At 47.6% G+C, this 26,078-nt stretch overlaps 1 protein-coding gene and 1 non-coding gene across 2 annotated transcripts; both read right to left on the reverse strand.

The window, feature by feature from the left end:
- Positions 1-148: 148 nt before the first annotated feature.
- mybbp1a (MYB binding protein (P160) 1a) lies at positions 149-25,650 on the reverse strand. Its single transcript, XM_007906152.2, has 27 exons — positions 25,447-25,650; positions 23,196-23,291; positions 21,965-22,048; positions 21,381-21,455; positions 20,374-20,481; positions 19,373-19,563; positions 18,716-18,883; positions 18,109-18,226; positions 15,753-16,042; positions 15,361-15,468; positions 14,231-14,356; positions 13,706-13,912; positions 13,123-13,231; positions 12,305-12,398; positions 11,137-11,288; positions 10,951-11,043; positions 10,622-10,786; positions 10,237-10,410; positions 8,961-9,118; positions 8,571-8,705; positions 8,168-8,276; positions 7,543-7,674; positions 6,543-6,611; positions 4,840-4,953; positions 3,356-3,457; positions 2,840-2,964; positions 149-800 (listed from the first exon to the last, which is right to left on the reverse strand). The coding sequence occupies exons 1-27, from the start codon at positions 25,642-25,644 to the stop codon at positions 413-415; spliced, it is 3,888 nt and encodes a 1,295-aa protein (XP_007904343.2). The 5' UTR covers positions 25,645-25,650; the 3' UTR covers positions 149-412.
- Positions 9,512-9,649, reverse strand: LOC121849815. Its single transcript, XR_006085374.1, has one exon. It is a non-coding gene; the product is annotated as a small nucleolar RNA SNORA50 (small nucleolar RNA).
- Positions 25,651-26,078: the final 428 nt, after the last annotated feature.

The following is a 26,078-nucleotide window of genomic DNA, read 5'->3' on the forward strand; positions in this document are numbered from 1 at the left end:
AAAAAGGTTAAACACGAGGAAGCAGAAAGTATTTAAGTTGAGCACAGAAATTATATAAACTCTCCAAAGAATCCTCCGTCCCTCTCACACACACAGGTTGGATACCAACAAATCTCATTTAATCCACACAATGAGAAAATAGGATACAATTTAATAAAAAGATTTTATTGCCAGGCGGGCGAGGTGAGGGGAGAAGGAGCAAAAGAGAGGAAGGGGGTGCTCGAGCAGCAGGAGGGTACCACTTACCGACGACTCCGACCTTCCAACATACGGCTGGAACTCAGTCTTGGAACAGTAAGGACATGTTTGGAGGGGGTGCAAACCCCCAAGAAAAAATATATATATTATATATATCTATACACCCCCCTAACCCCTACCCGATTCTCTCAGTGGCTCAGTCAGTCAGTCAGACTCACGTGGCCATGTTCTGCGCTCTCTTTGGCTTGGCTTTGGGCTTGTTGCCCACCACTCTGTCAGTCCGAACGGCTTGCAGCGGCCCCTCCGCTCTTCCCTTTTTAGGCGCCGGTTCCTGAGCTGCTCTCTCGGCATCGCCTCCTCCTGTGCTCTTCATCTTCTTCCTTTTCATCTTCTTTTTCCTGGGCTTCGCAGCCCCTCCAGCCCCCGGCTCCAGCCCTTTCTCCTGGGTTTCTTTGCTGTTCTCCTCGGACGCAGCTTGCTGCTTATTCCGGTTTTTCCGTTTCTTGGTTTCTGGGAGAAATCCCTTCTTCTTTTTCTTGGTTCCCACAGCTGACTGCGGAGTTTCCTTCTTCACTCTGACTGCTGGCTCCTTCTTGGGCCGCCTGCCACAAAAAAAGTGTTATATATAATATATATATACACACATATATATATATATAAAAATAATATCAATTGTTGAGGGACAGGTATCCGAAGACAGAGCTCCCCTTGATGAGATAGTTACACGGTGATCCGCTAGGTTCAATTAACAATATTAATTGGTCATTCAATCCACAACTGTTTGCGAGACGCTGTTGTGCGCACTTGGCTGCCACATTTCGCGAAAACAAATATACAGTCAATTCACTTTACAGTATATTCTGTGAAGCGCTTTGAGATGTCTCAACGACATGATCGATTTCAAGATCCTCACACTTGTTTTCAAATCCCTTCATGACCTGGCACGTCCCTACCTCTCTAACCTTACTCCCCAACCCCCGCTCAACTGGCTCTGGCCTCCTGCATGTCACTCTAACTCTCCATTCCACCGTTTGCAGCGACTACTCCCCCCAAAAATCTGGAACTCTCTTCCTCTATCCCTCCGCCTTGTCCCTTCCTTCCCCATCTTCAGGTCGCACCAGAAGAACTTCCTCTTCGACCGTGCCTATGGTCAGCTTCCCCCCCACCCCACCAGCTTGGCATTATGGTCCAGTACTATCAAGCGCTCTGGGACGCTACCCTGCATGAGGGGTGCTATATAAATGTAATGTGTTGCTGTTGTGATCAGGCGCTATATCAATTGTAGGGATTATTATTATCACTCCCACTCTGTGTGCAAGCGTCCGGGAATACTTACTCTCATGCACGCCAGTGGCAGGAAATGAGGGGGGAGTGTGGAATGGGGATTTCAGAGCAGAGAACACGGAGAACTTGGGACAGTGTGTGAGTGGGGAGCAGGAGGAGCTCGTCTGAAGGATTGGGGTGGGGGGGGGAAGGGGGAGGTAGGGAGCAGAGCACTCACTGACTTGACATCTGTAGTCCCTCATAAAAAACGAGCCCTTTGCAGGCTACAGCCGGCAGTGGAGAGAGCTGGCTGCCAGCCCAGCCGGCTCGCACAATCAGCAGGGTGTCTGATTTGAAAGTCAGATGAGGCGTGATGTCAGGACAGTAGCTGGTAGTAACATAACATAGGGACCAGCCACAGAATTTCCCAAGCAGCAACTGGACATTGCAGTAAATAAGTCTATCATTCACCACCTGGCGCGAGAGTAATCGCCCAGTGGTAATGAGGAGGAGTGCAGCCATTTCCAAACCCGCATTAAATGCCCCCTGGCAGAGCTGACTGCAACCATTAGAGCCACCTCAAGGTCATCCCACATTACAAACTGCCCATTAGAAAAGTTGCCCTCCTGACACCGCCCGCCAGAACAGCTCAACTAGACATCTCTCGCATTGCCTGCTCACACACTCTCTACACAATCCGCTTAACTCGGCACTCAAACCAGACAATTATTTTTTTATATATAAACAGGAGCAGCTTGAGAGATAAAAATACTAAATAATAAAATACAACATACGTTGGGTAGTCTTGGGCATGTTGCTAGAACGTCAACAAAATGAATTCAGGAGCGATGATCAGTTTAGACTAAGTAATAAGATTATAGAATGTGCCGAGACGATCAGTAAAACTCCAGTGAATGTCCTCCCCATTGGGGCTCTACAGTACAGTAAGGTACTGTAGAGCCCCAACTGCGTGGTAAAGGAAGCTGACATGTTTGATCATTGGTCTGTACTTGACCTCAGCATGTATTTGGTCTCAGTGTCCCTGCATTACAACGAGAGGTGAGAGATCAGAGAAAGAGGGCAGGGGACACTTGGAGCCTCACTGTCTTCAACGGAAACGATGAATTGGGAGGGACTAGGAACAAATGAGAATGAAAGGCCTCAAGAACAGTTTGGGCGCTGGATGAATTTTTTGTTGTTATTGGTCAGCTGTGTGTCTGACACATGCGCACATCCATCACCGTTGCTTAAGAGTCTCCAAACCAAACTGAGAATTCCCTGCCTCCCACCTACACATGGAAATCCCAGAGACAGATTGTTGGAAGCTGGCTAGAAGTGGAAGAAAGTTAGAGATGGGCAACAACAACAAGGTCCTTACTCAAACCCGAGGAGTTTCATTGTGTTCCAGTACGTGTCGTCCAGCTGTGAAGACTTGTCAAACCCCTCCAGTCCTTTCAGCGACTCTACTACTGGCACCAGCTCGGTCAACGTGGCATTCAGTTTCTGGGGAGAATGAAGAGAGAAACATAATATCATAGAATTTTACAAGAAGAGAAGGCCATTCAGCCTATCATGCCTTTGCCAGCTTGTTGAAAGAGTTTGGGATGTAATTCCACTCTCCCTACCCACACTCCTTCATAAACACACAAAGACCCTTTTTTTTTGTCATGAAGCAGAATCCAACATTAGAGACAATGACCTGGACCAGAGATGTCAAAAACCACAGAAAAATAGTTAAAACTGTGCTGGTCGTGTACACGTGGCTCTGACCTACTGTGGATTGCTGTCTAGTTCCAAGTAGCAGATTTTATAGCCTGTGCAATATATCCTGAAAGTAATGCGCAGGGCCAGGGCTAGAGACAGAGACACAAACACACAGCTCTGGGTTCCTCACCTGCTGTTTCACGATTTTGATCAAGAAACTGGTCAGCTCCAGACATGCAATAACCTTCTCCTGATCCACTTTGACCTTGAATTCAGACACATTCTTCAAAGACTGGAGAAAAGAAGAAAAGGTGAACACCCACCCTCGTTTTTAAGGCATCCTGCTTGGTGAGAAGTCCAGGTATAACAAACACAGACAAGCAAACCAAGGTCAACGAGCAACCATTTACTTTGGATACATTTATGCCTTTCCATAGGCAATTATCAATCCCAACTCAATGTTAATTGTGTACTCTGACACAGAGCATTGTTAAGAACATAAGAATTAGGAGCAGGAATAGGCCATTCGGCCCCTCAAGCCTGTGCCCCAGCATTCGATAAGATCATGGCTGATCTTCAGACCTAACTCTAAATACCTGCCCTATCCGCATATCTCTCTATTTTTTAAAAATCTCTCAGTCTCAGCCTTGAAGATGTTCAAGGACTGATTACCTACAGCCTTCTGGGGTAGAGAATTCCATAAATTCACTACTCTCTGAGTGAAGAAATGTTTCCTAAACTCTGTTCTAAAAGGCTGACCCTTAATTTTCAGACTGTGACCCCCGGTTATAGATTCTCCTACCGGGGAAACAGACCCTCAGTGTCTACTTTATCAGCCCTTTAAGAATCTTATATGTTTCAATAAGATCTCCCCTAATTCTTCTGTACTCTATAGAGAATACAGCCCAAGTTTATTCAGCCTATCCTCACAGGTCAGTCCCTTCATCCCAGGAACTAACCGAGTGAATCTACGCTGCACCCCCTCGAGGGCAAGTATGTCCTTTTTTAAATAAGGAGACCACAACTGCACACAATACTCTCGGTGAGGTCTCACCAGAGACCTATACAGTGGCAAGACTTCCCTACTCTTGTACTCTAAATCTTTTGCAATGAACACTAACTGCCGTTCGCCTTCTTACTTGCTGCTGCATCTGCAAACTAACTTTTTGAGACTGGTGTACAAGGACACCCAAATCCCTCTGAACACTAACACTATCTAATCTCTCCCCCTCTAGAAAATAATCTGTTTTTCTATTTTTTCTACTGAGGTGAATAACTTCACACTTCCCCACATTAAATTCCATCTGCCACCTACTCGCCCACTCCCAACACGGGTGTTGGTCCCATTCTGGACATGATCAGACCTTTAGAGACAATGGCAAATCATAGAGCAGGGATGGCCAGCTTGCGGCCCACATAGAAGAGTCACACGGGCCGCATGTGGCCCACGGGCCGTAAGTTGGCTGCACTGTCACGAAGAGAAGAATAATACTGAATACTGACAGCAATTATAATGTCAAAACGTCACGCTTCCTGGGTATACATGGCAGCCACTACATGCACAACAAAGACATGAGGTGGAGAGGCGATGTATCTATCTAAAACATTTAAGCCCCCTCCTCATCTTGCCCCCACCCCCCACTGATTCCCCATGCCCCACAATGATGGGATTACCTGGGTAACCTGTTTGATTGCCAGCCCGATGATCTCCTCCCACTCGCTGTCTGTCATGGAGTGCCTCAGCTCCCGGGTGAGGAGGGATTTGAGCACGAGGCAGCTGGCCTGACCCTGGGAAGGCAAGAGACAGCAGCAGTTAATGAGCAGCTCAAGCCCTGATTACAACAGCAGGTTTTCATCAGCAGCTCAGATCCCATCCTCCCTCCCCTCCCATTAAAAGCTAAGTATAGCACGGAGTCCAGCCGCCTGTGGCTCCTCATCAGCTGGGGCTGGGCAGATGCGCCAGACTGTACATTAAACAAAGTCCATTTACACTGCGGAAAATCTACAAGTCGTTTGGTAGTAAAGCCTCCATCAAGTGCTGCCCCTTGTTCAATCCCAAACCAGTTACATGACACTGGATGAGGAGGATTTCCTACCCTTTTGAAGGTGTTTTGACTCTTTTTTTCCTTCTACGGGATGTGGTTCTTAAGTTATTCATGTGTAAGTCTGGTTGGCAAGTGTTGATGGGATCCTGACCTCACCTGCTGCCCGTAAACATACAAACCTTCCAGGGTGGTGGGGTGGGGCCTATAATAATAATCCTTGCATTTGATATTGTGCTTTATCACATCGTTCAGACGTCTCAAAGCGCTTCACAGAATATACTGTAGAGTGGAGTGCCTGTATATTTTGTGGGTCAAATATCGCAGCCGATTATGCCCAGCAGTGTCCCACAAACGGCCATGGATTGAGTGATCATTTTTTTAAAAAAAGGGAATATTACACACAGAAAGCGATCTGCCAATTGACTAACAACTGGGTTCCTAATTACTGCTAGGTAAACAGAGGTGTGTGGAGTAAGGAAACTTCCTTAAGGTTTCGCCCCATCTAGGAATGGAACCTGGGTCCTCTTGCTTGTGAGGCGAGCGTGCTAACCACTACACTTTCGCTTTCGCCCATAAATATGCAGTCAATTCACTTTACAGCATATTCTGTGAAGCGCTTTGAGACTTCGAGAAGACGTGAAAAGCGCTATATCAAATGCAAGGATTATTATTATTATATTACACGTCATAATGATGAGGGAACGGGAACCCAGGCTGATTTCCCTCCACCCGACCTCACCCAGGGGACGATGAGTCCAACGGTAGTCTCAAATACCACCTGGCTGAGATCTGCTAACTCAACACAGACCAGAGTTCAAACCAGGACATTGTGGGCAGCAGACACGAGCCTGAGGGAACAGCCTGGAGTGATATCACATTCCCACCCAGCGCAGACGGAGAACATTCCAGCTTTGAGCTCTCACGGACGAACATCAATCCTTCCTTCACTTCCGTCTCCCAGGCAGATTATGAACCGAGTAAACTATCCGACCTGGGTGCCCCTCCCAAGTGGTGAGACTGGAACTAGTGAATGACTCATTATCCTACATCCCATTTACCAAAAAGGTCCACCCACATTTGTGTCACTTTAACAGCACTGTCAATGGAAGATGCCATTCCGTCCATTGCGTCTGTGCTGGGGTTCACTTGCCCACTTGAGCTCTCTGCTCTAATCCCATTTCCCTTGGGCCACCCTCCCAAATATGATATAAAGGCGCTATTTAAATGCAAGTTGTTGTTATTTTTGCCTGCTCTCTCCCCATCATGTCTGTGCTGGTGCGAGCTAGTGACTGCTCACCTCAGAGTCCCCTATCTTGGCATTTGGTTCATTACCTGCTGATGCTGTCGAACTCCATCAGTGATGTACTTAATTGTTGGCCTCAACAGGCTGGAACACATCACCTGCAAACGGAGGGCATGAGAAGCTGACTGATTAATGCAGCTCTGGACACAGGAACAGAAGAAGGCCATTCAACCCATCGAGACACTTTATTAGATCACAGAAGATCAGTTAATCCCATTCCCACCATTTCTCTGTACCGTTATGAAACGTCCTCACAACGTGAAAGGAGCTATATAAATGTAAAATTGTTGTTGTTACCCCATCGGTCCCTTCCTTCCCAAAGTATCTATCTTTTAAATCTCTCAATTGATTCTGCATCTATGATAACCTGGGCCAATGGGTTCCATGTTCTAGTCACCATCCCTCTGTAAGACCCACAGCTACACATTAGAAGCAGTACACACAGTAGTAGGCTAGTCGACCCCTTGAGCCTGGTTCGCCATTTTATAAGATCATGGCTGATCTCTACCTCAAGGCCAATTACTCCCCCTTGCCCCACATCCCTTAATACCCTGACCTCCGTTTTGAAAATGTGAATGGATCCAGCATCCACAGCCTTTCAGAGGAGAGTTCCAGATTTCCACTAACTTTTGTGTGAAAAACTACCTCCTGATTTCACTCCTAAATGGCCTAGCTCTAATTTTAAGAATGTGCCCCCTTGTTCTGGATTCCACTACCACTGGAAATTGTTTATCTGTATAATACAAAATTACATTACAAGGGCCTTTCACGTCGGGAGGACGTCCCAAGGCGCTGAACAGTCAGGGATTAGGACCCAAGCGGGAGTGAGGGGGGGGGACCAGGGAGGTTGGAAATAGGAGGGTGGCTGAAGGCATAACCTACATCAGGCTATATTAGCCTCAAGCTCTGAAGAACCTTCTCTTCTCAACTACACTCGGTAACAAAAGCAGTAACAAGGCACACTTAGACCAGCCCCCCAAGGCACCCGCGGTCCTCTCCCGCCCCACCACACCGTTTGCGGTCACTTACAGGGAAGCGACTGATGAGATCGAGTAACATAGGGCCAGTGACAGAACACTTGCGTCTAGTCATAAACGCCGTCAGCGCCTCCTTAAAGATGACGGTCGTTCGGGCCAGATCCAGGCTCCCGATACCGTCCAACTGAAGTGAAGAGAGATTGAGAGATTTTGGTCTTCAATTGTGGCCAAACATGAAGGAACACAAATCATTTTTCACTTAACAATGAGCTGCCAAATACCAGAACAATCAGAGTTGCTGCCTCCCCTCCCGGCTCCTGTACCACTTAAATGATTGAAAGAAGGAAACGGGTTCTTTCTAAACCACAAAGATGAACAGACTGAAAGCGCTTCACAGTAATTACGGTCACGTGTAACGACTGTCTATTTTAACCAGGAAATTATAGCAGGTGTTCTGTGCCAAGAGCAGGATACGGCAAACAACACCATGAGGTGAGTGACCAATTAGTTTGGCAGCGGTTTGACCGGTGAAACTATTTCGAATAGCGTTGTGTCAAAATCAGGCTCCCAATTTATGCGCTTAGTTCATCACACCCACCAGGAAGAATTTGCTCCTATCTTCAAATCCCCCCAAATCAGAACCGCTATCCACGTGAAACCCTTTCAGGCACACCCACCTGCCCACTTTGGGGGTCTGCACCCCCTTCCTCCTTCTTGCTGTTTTGAGCTGCCGCCATGGGGTCGATGGCGTTTCCTTTCAGCACTCGGAAGATGTAAAGAGCCCCACTGCCAGGTAAACAACACAGCGTTCAATTAGACACTCGCCCTTAGGGCTCACCCTGAGCGGATTTCACTGTTACTTTAAACTGTAGTGACTGTATAATTGTGGGCCAAACGAGGCAGCCAAAACATGGCAGCACAGCAGTGTCCCACCAACAGTTGTGGATTGAATGATCAGGATGTTTTTTGGGGTGGAGAGATTATTATCCCCGGAAAGAGACTTCTCTACAGAATTGTCAAGGGGGTTTCATGGCATTCCCGGGGGGAGAGGGAGTGGGAAGAGATTACTGCCTGACAGACCTGAAGTGGTAGTGTGCCACGGAGGAGTCGGCCTGTTTGCAGGCTCTCGTCACCAGCCGCTCCATCAACTCGTGTAGATCCTCCCTCATCTCCCACCCGCTGTGACAGTAACGCTTGGCTTTACACAGCTGGTTTCTGTGGCAAAAAAGAAACCAGGCAATATAATAACAGGGAGAAAGGGAGGCAAAAAGTGCAGACAGAAAAAAAAGGAGAGAAAATAGGATGAGAGAAGGGAATAAGAATGTCACACACAAACAGAGAGAGATATGCATGGAAATACACACAGAGAGAGAGAGAGAGAGAGACAGTCACAGAGAGAAGGAAATGCAGAGACAGACAAAAATCACAATGCCTCATGAATGAGGCACACAGAAACACACACACACTAACCTAAAGATGAAAGCAGTTTTACGGAGGAAGGTCTGTTCCTGCTCATCATTGTGGGAACGCATGGTTCCTTCTAGAATGGCCAACATGGGCTCCATGATGTCAAAGATTAGTGGATTTTCCGGCTGTTTTGTTATCAACACCTCAATGAGGTCGAGCACCTGAATATAGCCAAAAGAAGCGGCATTAGCAGAGTATGCAGTCTCATCACTGAAAACAGCTCAGTCCGGCCTGGAACACTGCGTTTCGAACTAGAAAGCTCTGCATTCAAATACCAGTTGGATTTTCAATTAAAAGGTAATATGTCCAAAAATATATATCCAGGGAGGGGAATAATTGGAGTTTCCCCTGAACTGACTCAGAAGAGACAAACCCAAGTCGGTGGACAAAGGAACTGTGGACAAAGGAACCAGCGGAAACTATTGTTAAACTCCTCACGCCTAGCCTGACAATTGATTATATCATTGTAGTCCTTTTTAAACCATATTTCCGCCATTATTATCCACAATTTACCAGACCCGCGGAGATCTTTCTCAAATGTTCCCGAGCCGTTAAGATGTGACTTGCTTTTAAAAGAACAACTCTGGCAGGGAATGCGGAGAAGCTCCAGTTACAACAAGTCTTTAGTGTAGCACTCTTGCTTGGCCTGTGAGGTTATGGAAGAATACAACCCAGGTTCAAAGAGAGTGCGGCAACGACAGACTGCACTGGAAATGGAATAGCAGCTGCACATCAAAACCAGCTTTGCTGCTCGGAAACCAACTGCAGCCTTTCCTTACAAAAAAAGTCACAACATTTGGCAGCTATCCTCTGTAAAGCCCTTTGGGACAGTGACGTTTCAGACACATCTTATGACTTGCTCGCCAGGGCAATGGTTTTCTCAATCAGCCCAACAATAGCACTACCAGCTGGCAGCAAACAGTTCCACACCCCTACATATTGTTTTCATAGATTGTGCAGCATGGAAACAGGCCATTGGGCCCAATTAGTCCATGCTTTTTTTTTTAAGACTCCACACGAGTCACACTCATTTCATCCCCCTCCATTCAGTGCCTGGCACAATGGGAAATAAACTGTCCCCTCCCCATCCCCCACACCGTTCAATTGATAGTGAAAGATCTTTCAATCTTTCATTTCCCCCAGATCCCATAATAATCCTACTGCCTACAAGCAGTCAGTGTCCCTATCAAACATCCCAATTCATTGTCCAATTTCAGGCTTGGTGGGACCATGCATTTAGTCTCAACGCCTTCTGTTTGACGTAATGTCCTTCGGGTACCTTTATCTTAAAATCTCTACGGAGGATCTGTTCTTTCCTCATCTTCTCCTTGGCGTCTTTTTTGGCCTGGACGTGCTTCTGGTGCTCTGCGAAGAGCGAGGCAATGTTCTTGTCCATGGTCATCATTGCTTCGTCATCCAGGTCATCGTCGCTGCTCTCCTCTCCGTCGCCGCTCTTCAGATGAGCAGAGAGAGAGGTGAGTTGAGGTTTGACACCAACGACTTGCATTTACATAGCACCCCTCACTCAGGATAGTGTCCCACACCACTTGACGGGGAGAGGGGTGCCCCCCCAGAGCACTCTACTCTAAGTGCACTCTCCTGCTCGGTTTCTCCCCCGGCAGGAGTTGAAATGAACAGCGCACCCCCCACCCCCACACACTTACCACTGTCTTTCCGCCCTGCAAAACTTTCATCAGCTCCATGCGGAAGGCATCATCCACATCTTCCTCCTCATCATTGTCTTCACTCTCATCCTCCTCTTCGTCAGCATCAGCATCCTCCTCTTCCTCCTCAGACGACGAGTCATCTCCGTCGATCAACTCCTCGTTCTGCGGAGAGAGTCGAGCGACAACGTGAAACAGTCGGGAGAGAAGCACTCAGCCTCTTTTAGAAGCAGAGAACACAGAGCAGAGCAAAAGGTGTTATACACAAGGCACTAAAGCATGTTGCCAGGACAAGAACAGAGAGGCGGAACACCCCTCACATGACTGACCTGGTCCCCAGCCAACTGCTTTCTCTTCTTATCCTCACTGTCGTCGGTCACCACCACGGCACTCTCCTCATCGTCTTCATCTTCAGTGAGGACCTGCGTGCAAAAGTCGATGGTTGTAACACAGAAACAGCAGGAGGAGAGGAACTAAGTGGAAGTTGCTGTAGTGACAAGCTGCAGGTTACTCACGGCCAGGATCAGCTGCAGGCCTCGCTTGGTGAGGTGGGGGCAGATACGAGCAAACACCATCTTTGACACATGCCGCATCAAGCGGCTCTGCTGGGACAGGAGGGACAGCAAGATCTCGATCACCATCTCCACCCAATCGGGCTCCTCCTCGTCTATGGGAGAAAAGCACATTTAAATGCCATATTAGTACTGGGGGCAGAGCAGCAACATTAAATGTCTGTCTGTTCAACTCGAAACTATAGTACCTCAATTACCTACTGATTTTAATTATCCCCAGGGAATGGGAGTGTAAATGATTCAGTATTCAAAAAAAATACATTCTAATTGTACATTCTAATTGTACAAGTGTTCAAGGTCTACGAGACTCTATCCGGATAAAGGGCACTATATTAATGCAAGTTGCTGTTGAACACAAACAAATAATTTGACTGTTTGTAGGACACTGTTGTGTGCAATTGGCTGCCACATTTCGTCCACAAAATACACAGTCACTTTACAAGACATCCTGTGAATCGCTATGAGACGTCTCAACGATGTGGTAAGACGCTATGTCAAAAGCGAGGACTATTATTATAATAATTATGGTGTTATGGTGACATCGAGTGGGCATCAGTAGGTACTGCATAGAGTCCAACATTGCTGCGTCCTCATTGCCAGCAGGCGGCAAACAGAACAACCAACCAAAAAAGAAATTAACAGGAGAAAAAGGTATTTGCAAGTGTATGTGCGTGTGTGTCGGAGGGGAAGGAAGGGGTGTGTGTATGTGTGAACAGACACACAATTTTATCAAAGAAGTGATAAAGTGCTATATCAAATGCAAGTATTATTATTATAATAATATTATTATTATTATCGACGTCCCAAAGCGCTTCACAAAATATACTGTAATTGACTGTATATTTGTGGGCGAACGCGGCAGCCAATTGCGCACAGCAATGTCCCACAAACAGTCGTAGATTGAAAATGACCAATTTATTATTGTTTTTGGTTTTGGAGGGATTATTATTAGGCTCTGTGTGGAGTAAGGAAACTTGCCCTAGGTTTCGCCCTCTGCCTGCAATTGAACTCAGGTCTCTCACTTGCAAAGCGAGTGCTCTAACCACCGAGCTACAGGACTCCATTATAACAGTGTGTGTGTGTGTGGATGGAGAGGGAGAGATTCACTGACCTGTGGCCACCTTGGTTTGCTTCTTCTTGTTCTCCAGAGCTTTGCCCAGACAATTGTGCAGGTCTCCCATCAGCTCCAGGCAATCCTCGCTGTTCTGCAGTCCAACAGAGAACACACAGTTAACTCAGCTTGGAGTGTGGAGAGGAGGATAGGCCTATTCAGCCCCCAGATTCCCGGCTTCACTATCAATTCATTTCCACTCCCAAGCCCATCTTCCAGCATACACCCATTCCCATTCCATGTCGCACTGACTTTAGTCTGTATTTCCTTGCGCTGGGTCAGTCCCAAACATCGGCCGAGTCACAGCAAACTGAACCGAGGAGGGCTGTTGTTTATCATAACTCACCTCACTGTTGTGTGGGATGGCGTTGGCCTTAATTAGTTGCAGGCGCCACATTCATTTCTAATTCATCTCAATTTATTTCACAGGGAGAAGCACTGCACTCAAGACGCAACCCAGTGCAAAATGTGAATTGTAGTTTAGTTGTTGAAGACGGTCACCCCCATACCACCCCCCCCACCCCCTGGCTCAGCGTTATATTCCACCACTGTCAAGCGCTCTGAGATGCTTCCCGCATGGAGGGCACGATACACTATATAAATGCAAGTTCCACTCTGTAAGAGTGCAACTGGCTTTTTAGATACATATCTGGAGTGACACAGAGAATAAACAAACAAAATGGGGATAGGAAAGGGAAGCAAGAATCCACTTCCTTGATAACTTCGTCACAATTGCATTGACTCTTATTCATAACAAGCCTGTGTAGTGTAAATGTTAAAAGGATTCAGTGAGATCCTGTGCCTGAAAGTTGAAGTACCTTGAACAGATGAATCCCGACGAGCAGGAAGAGCAGCTGAAAGGCCGATGTCTTCAGGCTGGTGGCCTTTGTGGCTTTTGTCTGCAGATCCTCCACTGCCTGCAGCATTCTGGGAACAAACGAGTGAAGTGTGAGCTCGCCTGGGACATGGGGTAGCCCTCCACTCCCTGGTCCCAGCCCACAAAATGTTGGGATGTTGGCATCAGGGTGTGGCGTTTGTGCCCCATTAACTTTGTGCTGAGGATCAGCTGAGTGACGGTAGTTGTCAGATACAACACCCCATGTACTTTCACAAAGCACGTGTTCGCTCTGCAAGAGTGCAACTTGCTTTTTAGATACATATCCGGAGTACCACAGACAATAAACAAACAAAATGGGGATAGGAAAGGGAAGCAAGAAGCCACTTCCTTGATAACTCAGCCACAATTGCATCAACTCTTATTCATAACAAGTCTAGTCATCCTTCAGGAATTTATGGACATTTGCAGGGACTATTTGGCCTATTAAGCACCCCCTCACCCTCTCCGTTCAGATCTAGCCCACTTCCCCATCACACTGCTCAACCACAGAACGGCACCTGTACCTGTCCCAGGCTGCTCTCTCCGTCTTTGTGAAGGGCTGCACGAATTGGACGCACTTCTTCTGGAAAAGCAGTGCATTGACGTAGCGCACCACGCAGTAGATCCACAGGTTGCCATCCGCGGTCATGCCCTGAATGTGCTTCTCCTTCACACTGCCCGGCACCCCGGTGTCACCCAGCCGCGGCAGGCAGTTCAGACAGTGCAGGAGCCTGGGGATGGAGAGGGAGAGAGAAAAAAACCCACTAAAGTGAACCAAATTGCCTCTATAAGAAATCACCAGTCAGAGCAGCAGCCGAAACCAGGTAGACGAGGTGGAGGTGAATCCCACCTTGCAATATACACTCCCTGTACATTTAAACATCGCTGTAATACATCCCAGACAATATTCCTCCCCCACCCAAACTCCCCCCCTCCCCCAAAGAGATTTTTTCACACAAGTGGTGCTGTAATCAATGCAAATTGTGGAAGTACAATGTTCAATGCCCCCCCCAGAGATTGGGAAGTGAAGGTGAAAGTGCCAATCCTACCCGAAGAAGGAAGTTGCGACCAGGTCCCGTGTGGCCGTGTCCAGGGGGACAGAGAGCGAAGCCTCGGTCTCGGGGATGTCGGGTGTGGATTGTTTTGTCTCGCAGAAAGCATGGAAAAAAATAAACCTGGAATGAAGAGTTAACACTGGTTACCTTAATAATAATCCTTGATACAGCGTCTTGTAATAGGTTTGAGTCTCACAGCGCTTCACAGAATATACTGTAAAGTGAATTGACTGTATGTTTTGCGGGCGAAATGTGGTTTGCCAATTGCGCACAGCAGTCTCCCACAAACAGTCGTGAATTTTTTTGAGGGATTATTAACCCCGGAAAGCGATCCGCCAATCAACTAAAAAACGGGTTCCTAGTTACTGCTAATTAAACAAGAGACATATGGAGTAAGCCAACTTGTCTTAAGGTTTTGCCCTTGTAATAACAGGGCCAGTGGCCGAACAAACCTGTCTGACCATTTCATTGGATCACGGCAGATCTATTTATTCCATTTTCCCACTTTTCCTCTATATTTGTCCTCCCCATCCCCCTGTACCTATTCATCTCCCATTTTAAACCATCCATTGACTCTGCATCTGCAGCCTCTTGGTTCCACATTAGGAGAGTTGAGAATTCGAAGTAACACAGACATCGACTCCATTAACTTTCTCTCCTACCCTAATCAATCAAAGATTCCTCCTGGTCTGAGCCTTCAAAGCTTTGTCTTGAATGATCAGATGTATTCCCCTTCGTTCATTTCTCCCAGTGCCCATACCCCACCGCCATGCGACAGCTCACCCCCTCCACTCTCCTCACCCCCCCAGTACACCCCTCTCCTCACCCCCCCAGAAGCACCCCTCTCCTCACCCCCCCCCAAAAGCCCCCTCTCCTCACACCCCCCAGAAGCCCCCCTCTCCTCACACCCCCCAGAAGCCCTCCTCTCCTCACCCTCCCAGAAGCCCTTCTCTCCTCACCGCCCCAGAAGCCCCCCTCTCCTCACCCTCCCCAGAACCCCCCTCTCCTCACCCCCCCAGAACCCCCCTCTCCTCACGCCCCCCAGAACCCGCTTCTCCTGACCCCCCTCTCCTCACCCCCACAGAACTCCCTCTCATCTCCTCAGTAGAGCCTCCGCAACTTACCTAGCGATGTCCATGACCAGATCTTCCTCTTTCTTTCTTTCCTTCTCCACAATGGACGTCAGCCGGGCGACAATCCACTTGCGCAGCCTCAGCACCGAATGCTGCACTCTGTTGTACGCAAAGACAACGGTCTCATCAACAAGGGGAGCGCCCAGTACAATATTCCCCACCAGCATACCCTCAAACAGCACAGAGGTTAGAATCATAGAATCTTACAGTACAGAGGGAGACCATTTGGCCCATCGTGCCTGCGCTGGCTATTTGAAAGAGCTACCCAATTAGTCCCACTCCCTCGCTCTTTCCCCATAGCCTTGCAAATGATTCCTGTTCAAGTATATATCCAATTACATTCAGGACCTTCATCTACCGAGCCACCAAGAAGCGCAACTTACGGGTCTTTGGCCTCTGGGTTCAGCTTCTGCCGCTTGGTGCTGAAGTCTAAGCAAGTATCGAGGTCAGGGCTGGTGAACATGTTTTTTAACCAGTCCACGTAACGTGACAGAGCCGAGGGCTGCAGGCGAGGGATCACCTTCCAGTAGCTTGAGATGACGGGGTAGCCCTGGTTGGTGAGGCACGAGAAGCCAGTCAGCACAGCAAGCTGCTTCTCAGAGTCCGTCACACTGTCAAAGAAGGAGTCCAAGTTCCTCTCCATCTCTGAGGCGAACTTGAACCGGCCTGGAAGCTGCCATGAGAAAGCATAGGGCACCAATTGAAACATTAGACTTAACTATAATCCTCACACCTGATACAACATCTATAGATTTAAAACACTCAAAGCACTTCACAGTCATTTGCTGTCAAGTACAGCACCTTTTTATGTCGACAAAAGTTGCAGTCAATTTGTGCATACATTCTCCACAAGCAGCCAAGACCAATTATCACGGAGAATTGTTGGCCAGGACACTAGGGGAAACTACCTTCTACTTTCAAATTATATTCTGGGATCTGTAGCCAACTGAACAGGCAGGTGGGACGGTCCATTGGAGCAGCAGCCTGAACTGTGAGCTCAAAGACCCAGTGAGAGATAATGACCCAGAAGCGAGAATGCTGCGTCTTGCATTTATATAGCGCTCGACGTGGGGTAGCGTCCATAAGAACATAAGAAATGCTAAACGATAAAAAGACCAAGGTCCATCTAGTTCGTCTTCCACCTTCCTAGCTGTCACAAGCACATATGTTCCAAACTACCTCTGTACTATATCCCGTAATGTTATTTCCTAAAAGAAAACTATCTGATCTGTGTTTGAAGGAATCAACACGTCCGGCCAATTGATCCGAGCTGATAGCCGGGGCGGATGACCACACTGAAGCAGCAGAGAGAGATTCTCATCGGCTGTCTGGCGGTGCAGCGAGCAACCTGCTACCCATAACCTTTCAGATCACTGCAAACTTACACAGGTCCCAGCCACAGAGAGGGCTGCTCGGCCTATTGACTGCCAGCACGGGGTCGCTGACAGCCTCAGTGTGGGCGGCTGCAAAAGCCACAGATTATTCTTTTATTTTAATAAAAGCTTCTTTTAAAAAGTAAATGAACGGCCCAGAGAGGTCGGCGCTCATCAGGTTTTGTTTTTTTTAAGAAAAAGGTCAACTGACGTGTGTTTTTTTTTAAAAAAACTTAAAAGAACAATGTTAACTATTCTCAACACCAGAGACCCAGCTTCAGCTGAGAGCATTTTTCTCAAACCAGCATCCGTAAGACGCTGGGTCAGGAGCAGACAACACGACGTTACATTTAAACAGCGACTTTCACGTCGGGAGGACGTCCCAAGGCGTTGGACAGTCAGGGATTTGGATCCGAGCTGGGGGTTGGGAACAGGAGGTGTGGAGGGCAGGAAGGGAGGAGGGTGACCAAAGGCATGGTTGAAGAGGAGGGTATTGAGACATGCCTTGAAGGAGGCAAGGGAGGGGTGAGGCGAAGGGAGTGTGTGGGGGAGTTCCAAAGGGTGGGAGTAGAAAGGCTGAAGGCCCAACCCGGCATGGGATGTGGAGCAGGGCACAGCTTGCTGAGTGGAGGGAGCGGATAGAGTTGCTATAGAACTAGCAGGTCAGGGTAGAAAGGAGCAAGGCAGTGGAGGGTTTTGAAAACGAGGATGAGGATTTTGAACTCTAAAAGGCAGTGAAAGGTTGAAATAAAAAGCACAGCTTCTCTAAAAGTCCTTTAAAAGAAGTTAGGGGCTGAGAGAGAGTGAGACAGAGAGAGAAGGGAAAGGATCAGAGAACTGTATGTGAAACAAATTTCTTCATCCTCTTAAAGGTGTGAGTTAGTTCCTTTCTTCCCCCCATCTCTGAAGTGATAATAATAATTGTTTCATTCGATACAGCATTTTATCACATCACTGAGATGCCTCAAAGCATTTCGCAGAATATAGTATAAAGTTAATTGACTGTATTTTGCGGATGAAACTTGGCAGCCAATTGCATACAGCAGTGTCACACAGATAGTTTGACCATTTTTTTTGATGGAATTATTACCCCCTGAAAGCGAGGTAAACCGAGGCGTAGGCATGTGGAGTAAGGAAACTTGCCCAACGTTTCACCCTGCCCGGGAATCGAACCCAGGCCCTCTCACTCGTGAGCTCTGACGAAGGGTCATGGACGTGAAATGTTGACGCACTTTCCTTTCTCCATAGTTGCTGCCTGGCCTGCTGAGTGTTCCCAGCAATCTGTTTTTGTTCCTCTCACTTGTAAGTTGGACAATATGTGTTTAACGACAGTCAGTGCGGCTAGGGGGGAAAAGGCTGGCCTCACCTGAGCTATGAGCACGTGCTCCCCATAGTGTTGCATCACAGGCCCCGTGAGAACGAGCTGGAGTTGGGGGAGAGTCAGCAAAGGTAGTGCGTGGCCAAGCAACCGGAAACACAAGTAGCTGTAGGCAAACAAAAAGGCAAGACAGCAGTTACACTGAGAAGAACTTGCATTCTTATACATTAGCCCATTTATACAGCACCTTTCATGTCAGGAGGCCATCCCAAGGCGCTGGATAGTCAAGGGTTTGTAACTGAGTGGGGGTTGCAGTCAAGAGGGGTGGAGGGCAGGGAGGAGGAAGAGCTGGACTAAACCATCTCAAAAAGCTTCATAAATAATTACTGTCAGCTTTAGGGACTGTAGTTTTATTGGCAGTTATTTTGCATAGCGAGATTATACAGTCACACAGCGTCACTCAAACGACAGTGCCTCTGACAATGAGTGCTGCCGTGGAATTGCAACCAGAGCAATTTACCTAGCCTTTATCTGAGCATTGTGGAAAACTCAGTCTTTTGAAAATCTGTGCTCCTGTGAAGCCTAATTCTTTGGATTTTATCTTAAGAGAGGAACAGGCCAGTCTGGAATCCCTCTCTTGCCCACTCCCGTGTACCTGTTCAGCCCAGAATGGTCCTGGAGTAACCGGGTTTCCACCACGTCCTTCCAGAACAGCTCAAAAGCGTCCTCTTTCAAGGCGACGCGAAGCAAGTCTGCCCCGAGCTCGGGCAGTGCGTTAGCCTTCTTCATGGACTTTGCAGCTATTTTCAACATCTCCGTCAATCTGAACCATTGAAAAAATAAAACCTTTTTCAGCAGAAGCAATGCAGGAAATCGGAAACTAGAGAATACAGTAGACTCTGCATAACCACTTGCTGACTCCCATACGTCCCTGTTTATACACATCGGAAAAGCAAACCACCACCCCACCCTTAAACTACAAGATTTACATTTCCCGCACAGGATTAGCAAAGCAGATGGGGGCAGTGGCTGGCTTTTGTACTGTAATGATGTAGGTCATTCAGGGGCTCTTGAAATGAGCAGAGAGTAAACTTGGAGGTCATCAGTCCAGGCAGGGTTGAAGCATGTGTCCCAGAGATGAATGTTCAGTCACCCAACCTAACGTGGTGTGGTGAGTTGGGTTGGGAGACTGAACATACAACTTTGGGACACATGCTTCAATCCTGCCTGGACTGATGGCCTGGACAGGTCAGAGAACAGGCATTCGTTGAAAACATTCCTCTACATGGCAAAAGGCTTACAAATCACTTACTTGGGAATGTTTTCTCTTGTCACAATGGTAGTGGATCCAAGCAAAGCCTTCAGTTTTGTGGGCTTCAGAGCCTGGGGGAAGCGCTGAATGGCAACCAGCAGCAGGTGAAGCTGCTCCGGTGTGTTAAACGCAGATGACAGGTCAGACTGCAATGCCTCAAACAGGATATTCTTGAACACAGCTTCTGGGGTCTGCGTGGAATAAACACATCACAACCACAAACTCAATAGCATCGGACAATGTTTATAGCACAACAGTAGTGTAATAATAATACTTGCATTGGATATAGCGCCTTATCAAGTCTTCATGACATCTCAAAGCGCTTCACAGAATATCCTGTAAAGTGAACTAACTATATATTTTGTGGGCAAAAAGCGGCACCCAATTGTGCACAGCAGTATCCCACTAACAGTCGTGGATTGAGTGACTAATTTATTGTTCATTATTTTTTGTAAAAAATTTGGAAGGAGTTATTACCCCCCTGCCAATCGACTAACATCCAGGTTCCTACTTACCACTAGGCAAACAGAAGTGTGTGCAAGTAAGGAAGCTTGCCCAACATTTCGCCCAAGTCTCTCACTTGCAGAATTGAACCCAAGTCCTGTAGCTCAGTGCTCTGTCTCATTGTGTTTCTGTCGATGCACGTACCCATCTATCTAAATCCCACTGCCCTGATCTTTCCCAACATATCTTTGCTGGTGCCAATTCCCCTGTTGAAGACATCTACTTGAATCCAGTTTCCTTTTTCTTTCCCCACTGCGTCAATGCTGGTGTTAGTTCCCCCGACTAGAACTCACTACACTAATCCTATTCCCCATCTCCGTTAGCTTTCATTTCAGCACGATTCACAGCACACACAGTGGGGTTAATTTCTCTCTTCCCACTGAATTGTTGGATGTGCACTTACTGATAGTGGAAGAATTAACTGCCTAGAGCAAAATACAGTGGAGGACACGACAAAGTCAGAAGAAAAACAATTTGTAAAGCAAGGTTTTTTTTACCTCAGACAGAATGTCCAATATTGTTTGCCTGGGGAGATCCCGCAGGTGATCTTTAAACTGAGCGAGGCTTTGCAACAACTGCACACACTGCAGGAGAACCTTCGGCTCCTACCAGGAAAGAATTACAATGTTAATTTCTTACAACGGTGAAATAAACTGCAGAGGTCAACGTTTCTTCATGCACACAAAGCACCGGCTTTACGTTTTACTTTGCCAAATGCCCCCTCCCCTCCCCTGCTGGTATACAGCTGTATATCTAACGCAGGCCTTCTTCTACACAGTTCAGCTCAGATACTGTGTCGGGCAGGTTAACCCACACTGGGGATGGGGCAAAAAAATTCACAGCTGTTCCCTGATCCTGTCCTCATCAAATGTCAATTCATAAATGTGCACACATACATATGCAAACACCTCTTTTAGCAATGGGTCTCTGGATAGTGAATTCCGAGAATCTCGGCTAATTTACCTCTCTCATTATCTCTAAATGTTTCCCAGACTGAGATAATATATATAATAATCCTTGCATTTGATATAGCGCTTTTAACGTCTTCTCGACGTCTCAGAGCGCTTCACAGAATATACTGTAAAGTGAATTGACTGCATATTTGTGGGCGAAACGCAGCAGCCAATTGCACCTAGCAGTGTCCCACAAACAGTCGTGGATTGCAAATGACCAAATTATTATTGTTTTTTTTGGCGGAATTATTATTAGGTGTGTGGAGTAAGGAGACTTGCACAAGGTTTCGCCTTCTGCCTGGAATTCAACCCAGGTGTCTCGCTTGCAAGGCGAGTGCTCTAACCACTGAGCTATAGGACTCCACATCCTGAGATTAGCTAACTCAGCAGAGTCTGGAATTTGAACTAACAGCCTTGTGGTCTGCACCAAGCGATCGGTGCCTTTATAATTGGACTTTTGTGTTAGGAAGACTTAAGTTGCATTTCACCCCTTAACTTAAAACGATGCTTTTCCTTTTGGAAAATAATTCACAGAGGATTACAATGGTTACCTTCGGAAGCCGCCCAGACTGGGAAAGGGCCAAGACGCCAAAGAGATTTCCAAACGCGGCATTTCTGATGAGTTTCTGGAACCCCAAAAGAGACATGGCACAAGTTATAATAACCTCCATGCAGTGAATTAGTTTCCACACTGGAGAAGCTTGATGCATTGAATGGAATGATCCCAATCCCCAGCTCGGATGCTAATCCTTGACTGTCCAGCTCCTTGGGATATTGTCCTGACATGAAAGACGCTGTGTAAATGCAATTTGTTATTGATGTTTGTTTCTGTGCACAATTCTGTGTCAGAATCAGACGACCAGGTGTCTGTTAAGTTTAACATTAAGACTGTACTATAGGAATTGGACAACCATCACTTCATATACTGTATTGGGATGACAACAAAAAAAATGATCTCACATAGACATTTTTTAAACCCTACAAATACCAGAGAATTAACTTTTTCAAAATCTACCACCCACCAACCATATTAGCCTAAGAGTCCATTAAAATAGCTTTTGCATGCAGAAAGAAACTCTGTGGCCATTCAGTTTCTGTCGCTGCTTTTCTGGTACTAAGCTGCTCAATTCCTCACCTTCTTGACTTTCTGCACATTGTGTTTGTCTTTAATCTGCTCCAGCACAGTCTGCAGGGGGATCTCCTCGAAGAACTGGAGAAGCTGGTGAAAAGCAAAATCAAAATTGATTTGAGGAACAACAGGAAGCACAGCCAAACACTTCTAAAGGGAGCCATATCTTACTAAAGGCCTGATGCCAGGATAAACAACAACAACAAACAAACAAAATTACATTGGTTTAGCGCCTTTCACGTCAGGAGGATGTCCCAAAGCGCCTGACAGTCAGGGATCCGCACCTGAGCTGGTGGTTGGGATCAGGAAGGGTGGAAGGTGGGGAGAGTAGGATAGGAGGGTGACTGAAGGCACGGTCGAAGAGGAGGGTCTTGAGACTGGTCTTGAAGGAGGCAAGGGAGTGGGCGAAGCGGAGGGATTGTGGGATTGAGTTCCAGAGGGTAAGGGCAAGAGGCTGAAGGATGTTAAGCAGGCCAGAGCCCATTAAACAGAGGGAGCGGATAGCTTGGTAGTGGGTTAGGAGGTCACAGAGGTAGGGAGGCACAAGGCCGTAGAGTGCTTTGTAGGCGAGGACCAGGATCTTTAACTGTGTCCTCTGAGTGATGGGGAGTCAGTGGAGCCGGGCGAGGATGGGGATGATAGGGACGCGGAGCCTAGTGCGGGAAAGGTCACGAGCTGCAGAGTTCTGCATGATCTGCAACTTGTAAAGGGAGGAATTGGGGAGGCATACATACTCATACTTCCCAACACTAAAACTCCCCCTGCTCAACCCTGAAAGTAAATGATGGAACTCAGGTGTTGAGACCACTTGAAGGAGCACAGTGATAAACACAGTGAATCAAATCTTCATGCTGAAATAATCCCTTAGACACTCCTGGAATATGCAATGAATTGCGCTCTTCGATACAAGTTTACAAACAACAGAATCCTGAATATCCTGTAAACAGATCTCGCCCCATCCCTGGCCAAGTGAAACAAATGAAGCTCAAACCATACACAGAACCCGCTGAAAGTGATATTACTCTGCTTCAGTCTTGAACTACAATATGGGAACACAGTTGTAAGGAGACACAGGAACAGAAATTATGGTTCTTTCTGGTTTCTGAGCCTATTTCATTGGTAAGTGTCACATTCCCCTGCAGCGCCTCTCCTCGTATCACCACAATATTAATGTTAGCTCTGGAACACCATGTCCAACTCCATACAGCTTCCCCTCCCAACAAATGCAGAGACCAACCTGTGCCAGTGCCAGGCTGAAGCCAGGTCGGGCAATTTCTCGGGTTGCTGCCAGCCCCTCGATCAGCCGATTGAGAGCGTATTTTAGCTCGTCATCCTATGAATAAAACACACCGGTCATTCAGCCTACAGACAGAATCAGAGCGCTCATCTCCGAAGACCTCAATGTTAATGCAATAAAGACTTGTATTTACGTAGCGCCCTTCACGTGCAGTGGCGTCTCCAAGCGCTGAAAGGTTTATACAGAGCACATAAGTTATACAGAACACGATTGGCTGCTGCATTTCGCCCACAAGATATACTGTCCTGTAGCTCAGTGGTTAGAGCACTCGCTTTGCAAGTGAGAGACCTGAGTTCAATTCCAGGCAGAGGGCAAAACCTTGGGCAAGTTTCCTTACTCCACACAGAGCCTAATAATATTCCCTCCAAAACAAAACAATAATAAATTGGTCATTTTCAATCTACGACTGTTTGTGGGACATTGCTGTGCGCAATTGGCTGCCGCGTTCACCCACAAATATACAGTCAATTCACTTTACAGTGTGTTCTGTGAAGCGCTTTGGGACATCCTCCCGACGTGAAAAGCGCTATATCAAATGCAAGGATTATAATCAATTCACTTTACAATATATTCTATGAAGCGCTTTGAGATGTCTAGAAGAGGTGAAAAGCGCTATATCAAATGTAAGGATTATTATTATTATAAGTAACAAATTATCTAGCCACGGTTCCACAATAATTCTATCTGAACTAATGTTATGCACTTGCCCTCGTCCATATGCCCACCAATAATAATTCTTATACAGGTGCTAAATCAAATACAAGGATTATTGGGACATTGCTGTGCACAATTTGGAACTCTGCTGAGCACAATTGGCTGCTGCATTTTGCCCACATAATACAGTCACTCCACTTTACAGTGTATTCTGTGAAGCGCTTTGAGATATCTCAATGTGATAAGGCGCTGTACAAATGCAAGGATTATTATTAGTAATTTCATGGCTGTTTGTGGGGGCATTGCTGTGCGCAAATTGGCTGCTTCATTCACCTTCAAAACACACAGTCACACTTTACAATATATTTGTGAAGTGCTTTGAGAAGCCTCAGTGAAGTAATAAGGCGCTATATCAAATGCAAGGATTATTATTATTATTATAATACTAATCCTTGCATTTGATATATAGCGCCTTATCACATCTTCGAGACGTCTCAAAGCACTTCACGGAGTGTATATTTGAGGGGGAATGCAGCAGCCAACTGCGCACAGCAGTGTCCCACAAACAGTCGTGGATTGAACGACCAAATCATTATTACTTTTTGAAGGGATTATTACCCCTGGAAAAGTGATCCACCAATTGACTAGCAACCAGGTTCCTTACTTACTGCTCGGTAAACAGAAGTGTGTGGAGTGTATATATGTGTGTGTGTGTGTGTGTGTATATATATATATAATCCTTGCATTTGATATAGCGCCTTATCACGTCTTCGAGACGTCTCAAAACTCTTCACTGAATAGACTGTGAAGTGAATTGACTGTACATTTCGTGGGTGAAACGCGGCACAGCAGCGTCTGTCCCACAAACAGCCGTGGATCGAAGTGGCCAAATAATTTTTGTTTTGTTTTCTTGAGGGATTATTATCAGGTGTGTGTGTGTGTGTGTGTGTGGAGTAAGGAAACTTATTATTATTAGTCCAAGGCTTCGCCCGCTGCCGGGAATCGAGCCCTGGTCTCCCCCGTGCGAGGCGAGGGCTCTGTCTGTAGGACTCCATTGAAGCTCTGGGTTTTCCACGTGGGGCCGAGCAACAGCTACACGCGAACCGCAGAGGTTTAGTTAAAACCCGTAGCCCATGTGCTGCTCTTTAACAATAAACAGCCAGAGAGGAGCCGCGACCCCCCCTCACTCCCAGGGCCGCGAACCCCCCACCTCACTCCCAGGGCCGCCCCCTCCCCCCCCCTCCCTCCCAGGGCCGCCCCCTCCCTCCCAGGGCCGCCCCCCCCCTCACTCCCAGGGCCAGAGCCGCGAACCCCCCTCACTCCCAGGGCCGGAGCCGCGACACCCCCCCCCCCCTCACTCCCAGAGCCGCGACCCCCCCCCCCCTCCCTCCCAGGGCCGGAGCCACGACCCCCCCCCCTCACTCCCAGAGCCGCGACCCCCCCCCCTCACTCCCAGAGCCGCGACCTCCCCCCTCCCTCCCTCCCAGGGCCGCAGCCGCGACCTCCCCCTCCCTCCCAGGGCCGGAGCCGCACGCACCTTTCCCGGGTTCCTGAGGTAGGCGAGCAGCCCCTCCACGGCCCGCAGCCGCACGGCCTGCTCGGGCTTGGCGATGTCCCAGAAGAAATCCAGGAACTCGCGGTTCTGCTTGAGGAGGCTCTTCGTGTCGATGGCCTTGGCCCCGGTGCCCGGGCTCCCGGCCCCGCTCGGCTCCTCGCTTCCCGCCGCCGCCGCCATGCTGCCTCCACTGGGGGCCTCGCCCGGGTCACAGGTCAATCTCTTCAGCCACCCCCGCGCCTGTGTGTAACCCCCATCCTCTCAGCTCCCTTCACTGCCTCACCCTCCCCTCCAGCTGATTTCTAAGTGTGTTTGAGCAGTTTATGCACATGTACAGATAGTATGTATATTGTTGTTGTTATTGTTGTTATTAAATACAAAATAGATACGCAGACTGTCTGTATGAATCATTCTTAGGATAAGACGTTAAACCGCGGTCCCGTCTCCGTCGGCTCGCGTCTGCCCGCGCGGCGCTATTCGGAAAAAGAAGTGAGTTTCTCTCTCTCCCGGTGTCCAGCCCAACGACCCACCGCTCCGCCCCCCGCACACAAATAAAATTGGCCGCCCACCTCATGGCCGCTCTTGTGGGACATTGTGCAAACCGGTTGCCACAT

This window comes from Callorhinchus milii, unplaced genomic scaffold, assembly GCF_018977255.1.
Source record: "Callorhinchus milii isolate IMCB2004 unplaced genomic scaffold, IMCB_Cmil_1.0 Scaffold10, whole genome shotgun sequence".
Lineage (NCBI taxonomy): Eukaryota > Metazoa > Chordata > Chondrichthyes > Chimaeriformes > Callorhinchidae > Callorhinchus > Callorhinchus milii.